This window comes from Apus apus, chromosome 27, assembly GCF_020740795.1.
Source record: "Apus apus isolate bApuApu2 chromosome 27, bApuApu2.pri.cur, whole genome shotgun sequence".
NCBI classification, from domain to species: domain Eukaryota; kingdom Metazoa; phylum Chordata; class Aves; order Apodiformes; family Apodidae; genus Apus; species Apus apus.
In genome coordinates, this window is record NC_067308.1 from 750,241 (window position 1) to 757,330 (window position 7,090).

The following is a 7,090-nucleotide window of genomic DNA, read 5'->3' on the forward strand; positions in this document are numbered from 1 at the left end:
GGAGCTGCTTTGGTGGGACCCCACCACAGAGGGATCTCACTCCATGGTGCCATTGCCCTGTGGAATCTCCAACAACTAAGAAATGAAAATGGTTTTCAGATCCCTCAACCTGCCAACATCTTCCTCACATCTTTGTTGTCCTAGTGCCCTTCCTGTCCTAGGAAGAGTAAATCCTCTTTGGAAAACTGGTTTTCCTCAAGTTCTGCATCATTTCTTCTGTACTTACCTCAAGAGCAGTGCCTTTCCTTGTAGCCTGTAACCAATTGATTTTGTGCCCCCAGGAATTCTTGCCTGGGAGAGAGATTCTGTCATTCTTTGCACTGATGGGGATGGTGGGATTCCCCTCTTGGTCCTTTCTTCCCATCTTCTCCTTTTCTTCTATGAAGCAATAATAAAAAAACCTCTTGACATCAGCTGTCTGCAAGTGTTTCCTTTGCTTTTGCATCCCCCGCCCCGGTCACACTTTCTCTTTTTCCTTTCTCCCTGATCTCTGTGGAGTGGCAGCTCCTGCTGGAATCCAGGGGAAGGTCTCAGGCAGTAGCTGGAGACCTGGGATTCGTCTGGGCCACCCCAGATGATTGCAGGGAGAGGGGATGGTTTGTGTCATGAGGAAGTGCTGCTCTCCTGTGGTTATAAAAAGGCTTTGAAAACCATTTGCTGAAGTGGTCCTGAGGAGCTCTGGACCACCTGGGGTGGCTTTCCTGGGCAGAAAGGGAGTGTTCCATTGCCAGCAAAGGGTAAAGAGGAGCAGGTCTAGGAGGTCTATGCCTTTGTCACTTGTGTGTAGGAGGTCCTATCTCAGCCTTGTGTCTTTGTCCCCATGTCTAAGAGGTCCCATCTCAGCCTTTTTCAATTGGCTTCTGTTTCCTTGTCTCTGGTGGCACCTGGACAAGCCCCATGAGGGAGATCCACATGGATTCCCTCACCACTGATCTCTGCACAAGTATCAGTAGCATTAGCAGGGTGTCTTGGACAATTTTGGTGCCCCTCCATGACTATCTGCTAACAGGATCCCAGTGCTTCCTCCTGAGCACCAGATTTCTTTGCAGATTGCTCATCCAGGAGTGAGCAACGTGCTCAGGGACTCGGTCACCCTGGGCACAGGGTAGTGCTCTGCAGGCTTCCAGAGTGGGATCAGGCTTAGCAGCAGGGGAGACTGCAGGGACAGACATCCTGACTGCAGGGACAGACAGCCCAGCTGCTGGAGCAGCAGATGTGGGTGCAGCTCTGTCTGGGAGCACCCACTGGCAGGCGTGGGTGCAGCTCTGTCTGGGAGCACCCACTGGCAGGCGTGGGTGCAGCTCTGTCTGGGAGCACCCACTGGCTCCATCTTTAAAGACACCCCAGGGCACGTGGCTGGTGACTAACCTGCAATTATCCCAGCCTCACATTTTCAAGTAGAGGAATCCAACCAAGAGGGGGACATGAGAAATGACACCTGGTGGATGTGGTGTTGCACGTGGGTTGGGGACATCCAGCCTCTCACAGTTGGTTGCACCCTCAGAGCTCTTCTGCTTCCTCCTCCTCTCCCAACAGGTTGGGGCAGACCCTGGCTTGGGCCACAGAGGGTGCCTGGACTTGGGCAAGTCCTCCAGGCATTGCCCAAGCACCAATTCTGCACAATACCAGAAATACCAAACCAATTGAGGCTTCCTAATCACCTCTCGGGGTGATTTGATTCCAAATCTCCTTTAAATCCCACTCAGGAATGATTTCCTTTGCCTCTCTTCCCAGGAACAATCTTCTGGGAAATAAGAAACTTCAAGTGGAAAAAAATGGCATTCAGATAAGTTTTTCTCTAAAACTGTTTATTGGCAGCATCTTTCTTGATGGCATGATGCTTGCATGATATATTTAATCATAGATTAATAGAATGCCAGGTTGGAAGGGAACTCAAGGATCATCTGGTCCAACCTTTCAAGGTAGGAACATGGTTTGGCTGATCATCCTTCATATGAACATAGAAACTCAGGTTTTTAAAAGGCTGAGACCATTAGCAGAGAGCAGACCCTTCCTTCCTAGGTGAACATCATGAGGTTGTGCAGGAAGTGCACCAGAAATCCTTCCTCCCTGAAGATTTCTACCACAGCTCTGCAACTTGTAACAGTTGGGGAGAAAATTGCTGTTCAGCAGAAGCAACTGTAGAAGGCCCACAGTTCAGGCAATGTGCTTAATTTGTATTAATTAGTAACTTGCATCACTCTGAGCTCTAAAATATGTTCCCCAGAGATCAGGGCAGAGTTTTACTCAGTAAAAAATCCTGAGGAAAGCTGGATTCCTATTCTAAAATACTGGGAAATCAAAGCAAATCTCTGCAACACTCAGAAGGGAAAAGCTAAAACATGAGGGTTTGGTGGTTTATTTTTTTTTTCATTCCCCCAGCTAATTTCTTCTTTTTCAGCTTTAATTGCACTCAGCTGCTCACTTATCATTCTTCACAGAGCACTCACCTTCCTGAGTAAACAGGAAAAGAGGCAGATCTGGGTTCCTCTCAGTCCCAGAAGTCATGATCTAATTGCTTGATCAAATAGTCCCCAGGGCATGGACTAGACAAGCCTCTTGTTTTCATGTGAGACTAATTGCATCGTGCACTCAGCCTCCTGGCATCTCAGCTATGCCACCATTTCCAAAGCTGGAGTGATGGAGCAGCAGCCCTGGAGACCAACCCCACCCGGCAGCTGCCTCAGGAGCTGGATCACACCCTGGTACCTTCCACAGGTCCTTCTGGTAGGGCATGATGAAAGGGGAAAGTTGGGTGGAATGAAGCCCCAGACTTTCAGATTTAGTTCTAGCAAAGTGCAGGAGAGTGGGCTCGGAAGACCTGGATGTGCTGGGGATTTGGGGAGAATCCTTGATTTCTAGCAAACTCTTTGTTCACCAACATGAGGGGAGTGTTCTCTGTGGGTTGCTGCACATGAAGTAAAATCCCTGATGCCAACCAACCTCTGTGATACCACAGAGGAAGAACCCTTTGAGGAGGCATTGATGAAAACCAAGGGGTGCAAATCCAGAGGTATCATATTTTTAAGGCAAAATGTTCAGCAGTTTAGGAAAGACTTTGTTCTTTTTGCAATTTCCTAGCAGAAATCCAACTGACCAGCCCCAAGTGGTGCTTATCCAAACAGTTTCACAGAGGCAAAAAAAAATACAGTTGGAGATGTTTCCATCCAAAGTCCTGACTTCTCCACATCCTGAGGTTTGTCTTTGTGTTGATAGTCATGTGGCCACGTGGTGTATCATGTCTGCAGGCAAATTGTGTAGATCAGGAGGAAAATGGTTCTAATCTTGATGTGCCTCCACCTTTGGAAGCTCTTGGTGGTGAAACACAAGGTCTTTCTTGGATTATTTGGAGCCAAAAGTGATGACCATGTCCTTTTTTTACTGGCTTTTTCAGAAATCTTCTCCTGACCCCCAGAAAACAGTGCTCAGGGGGCTCTTGAAAAACTTCTGGGTGGAGGAGTTTGTCTTCTCCTGGGCTCCAGGAACCTCTTCTGGTTGAGGTTTGAGCTCTGTCATGTTCTTTTTCACCAAAGCCCAGCCCATCACGCCAGCCTCTGGTCCTGCAAGTGACCTTAGCATGTCCCATTTAATTAAACAGATCCCAGAAGGCCCAGATTTAGAAAATTAACTTATTCTCAACTCTTTTCTTTTTTTTTTTTTTTGCCATGGGAGGGTGGCCACAAAAGGATGTTGCTGTGGGGTCCTGACTCACTCAAGTTAATGTGACTCGTCAAATGACCAAATTGCTCATAAATATAATAGATCCACAAATAAGTGTCAATTAAGAATAATAATCCAGCCCTCTGATGTTCCCACCTATTACAGATGCAGATTAATTTCTATCTCTTAAAATGTCTGTTTCTCTTCAGAGTCGTTACAATTTCTTGCTAATCAAATATAACAACAGGGTGTGAAATAACCCACTATAGAAAGGGAGACGTAGGACTGGTCTTCAGCATTGGTTTTAGAGAGCCTGGAGCCCCAGGGAAGTGTGAAGAACTCTACAAACCAGACTAGACTTCTTAAACTAGACATAAGGAAGAAATTTTTTGACAACGAGGGTGGTGAAACGCTGGCCCAGGTTGCCCCGAGAGTTGGTAGATGCTCCATCCCTGGACATATTCAAGGTCAGGTTGGATGGGGCTCTGAGCAACCTGACCTAGTGGAAGATGTCCCTGCTTATGGCAAGGGGGTTAGACTGGGAGGCCTTTAAAGGTCCCTTCCAACCCAAACTGTTCTATGGCTCTTTGACTGTGAGAAACTCCTCAGCAAGAGAAGTGTTGGAGGCCCCTGCTGTGAGGGGACCTGGAGGTACTGGAAGACAAATCTAGGAGGAGAAGATGGGGAGAGATGAATCTGTTAGAAGATAAGCTATATGCTCTCTCTTCATTTTCCCATCTGCAGGGTGTATTTGATGTAGTTGTGGGTGTTTCTCCTCACCCTGAAGCAGATGTCTAAGACAAGCAAACCACTCTGTCCTATTTCCCCCTATCACCTGTAAAAGCCACCAGTGCAGCAGGGGGACTCTCAGGAGGAGAAGCTTCACATGATGCCTGAGTCAAAGGAAAAGAGGTGGAAAGCCTGAGGGAACCACGTTGGGAGGATGGGAAGAGCAGTGCAAGGACATCATCTCCCATGGGTTTGGGGTAGGAATTCCAGATTCCCCATGTAAGCACTGGAAAAGAACCCGTGATGATTCCTGGAGTTCTCCAGTAGGACTCCTGGTTTCTAGTGTAAACAGGATGCACTGCTCCTGCCAAACGGGTTGTGTGTTGGTTTGGTTGGGGTTTTTTTTTTTTGCCCGTTTAGCATTTCTGCAGGTGATCTCATTGGGGAATTTGGTCACATAAACTCAGTCTGATGATCACATTCTGCCTCCATGATTGGAATATCTTGGAGAAAGAAAGATTTTTCTCTGATGAGGGGCTGAGTGAGATAGCATGATCACAAAAGCACATCATCATGTTAATGTGGAGTCCTGGGCCTTCATCACACGTGAACTGAAGTCCCTATGATGTTCTGGAAGGAAAAAATGCCTTTAAAATTCTTGCCTCTTGGCTGTGCCTTGAGTGGCCCAAAGAGGTTCTGAAACTAACTGGAGTTGTGTCCCCTTTGGTGTTGCCAAGCGTGAATGTTGTTAGCAGAGGGTGGAAAGGATTGGGTTGACTTTATTTAATGGTTTAAAAGGTATTAGAGAAAAAGATACTTCCAAAGTTCATGGAAGCTCTGAAGTCCCACTGCAGGATTAGCTGGATTTTTACCACGGTATTTCTCAAATCAGGTCAATTGTCCTAATAACAGCTGTTCGTTGGGAAAAACCTAGAGGATCGTTCAGACATTTATGGAAATAAGGAGATGAAACTCTCCAAGCTTATTAAATCTTTTCTGGAAAACAATTAATCTTGCACTTGAGATGGTCGTTTTTTAATTACTGTGTCACTCCCGTTGGGAACCGCATGACTCGGGGTGGAAGCAGAATTTGCTCAGGATCACATGTTTTTCCTGGAAGAGGGTTTCCATCAAAAAATTAGGATGTGAACAAATATGTAAAGCATGTGTAGGTGGAGCTTGTGGAGGTAGTTAGTGGTCAGGTGTCCATACCCCTGGGCTCCCTTGTTTCCGGAGGTGACGCCATGCAAGCCGTATAAAAGCTTTGCATTTTGATGCTCACACCAGTTCATTTGACTTCTCCTTCACTCACCTGCACTGGTGAACTGGTAAGTCTTTCTTGGATTTATCAGGGAATAATGCAATGGTTGTGTTGCTTGGTTGGTCTGGTCAAGATAAGATGTTGCTGATTACAGGAGAGCTTTGCTTCTGGTCTTTCCAGGAGTCAACCTGGAATGAGGGAGAGGGTGTTTGAGCTCTAACTCTAAACTTGTTTAGAGTTTGCTCTTCCTGAAGTACCTTGCAAATGTTCTGCCACCTCTTCAGAAGCTGTGGTTGTCTCTCAGCCTTCTTTGTATTCTATCTTCATTAATTTGTAGCTCATTAAGTCTGGAAATTAAATAAATTAGTGGATGCTGCAGAGTAAGTCTTGGGCCTTCAAAGAGATGGGTGGGAAGAAGCATTATCTGGGAGAAGGAAGCTGCAGAACAGCTTAGGGCAAAGCTGCAGGAGACATATGGGACAAGTCAAGAGGAGGAAATGAATTGGAAATAGGAGCTGCGACCTCTGGGCCAAGCCCTCTTTTATGAAGGATGAGCCCATTAATTTTGATGCAATTCCAATGATCTACCATGATCTACAGCTGGAGGATTTGGGATAGTGTCTGAGTTTGTGGTCTCTGGGCTTCATCCTTGGGCATCAGCAGCTCAATGTCTCCACAAAGGGAGACATTCTCTGTGGTGTGTGTGAGGAACTGAAGAAGCGAGAAGGAAAAGATAAGCCTTGGGACCTCTGCTGAGAGTTTGGAGCAACCCGGGCTGGTGGGAGGTGTCCCTGCCCATCCAGATGGGGTTGCAATTTGATGGTCTTTAAAGTCCCTTCCAGCTCAAACCATTTCATGATTCTCTGACTCTGTGATATGACGAGTGTGTTCATTTGGTATCTCTCTTCTTATCTTTGCCTCCAGCTCTACCAGCCCCCCAGCAACATGTCTTACTTACAGCAGTGCAAGCAGCCCTGCCTGCCCCCCCCAGTCTGCGTGCAGAAGTGCTCCAAGTGTGTGGAGCCCTGCAAGACGGTCTGCGTGGAGCCCTGTGGGGAGGTCTGTGTGAAGCCCTGCCCTGTGCCATGTGTGGAGGTCTGCCCGACACCCTGTGCCACCCAGTGCACCCAGTCCTGCAGCACCCAGTGCGTGGAGCCCTGTGCCCCCCGGTGCATTGATGTCTGTGTCAAGCCTTGTGCCACCCAGTGCCCCCAGTCCTGCGTCACCCAGTGCACCCAGTCCTGCAGCACCCAGTGCGTGGAGCCCTGTGCCCCCCGGTGCATTGATGTCTGTGTCAAGCCCTGTGCCACCCAGTGCCCAACCCAGTGTGTGGAGCCCTGCCCAGCCCCCTGTGTGGAGGTGTGTGCCACCAAGTGTGTTGACACCTGCGAGACCGTGTGCCTGGAGCCCTGCACCACCTGCTGCACCCGCCCCTGCTGA

The 7,090-nt window shown here is 47.9% G+C and overlaps 1 protein-coding gene across 1 annotated transcript; it reads left to right on the forward strand.

Annotated features, from left to right (window-relative positions):
• Nucleotides 1-6,595: 6,595 nt before the first annotated feature.
• Nucleotides 6,596-7,090, forward strand: LOC127394845 (proline-rich protein 9-like). Its single transcript, XM_051641130.1, has one exon. It carries the CDS (start codon nt 6,596-6,598, stop codon nt 7,088-7,090), a length of 495 nt encoding a protein of 164 aa, XP_051497090.1.

Bases quoted from the DNA above. Each gene is read 5' to 3' on its own strand.
- LOC127394845 (XM_051641130.1), top strand. From the start codon at position 6,596: ATGTCTTACTTACAGCAGTGCAAGCAGCCCTGCCTGCCCCCCCCAGTC.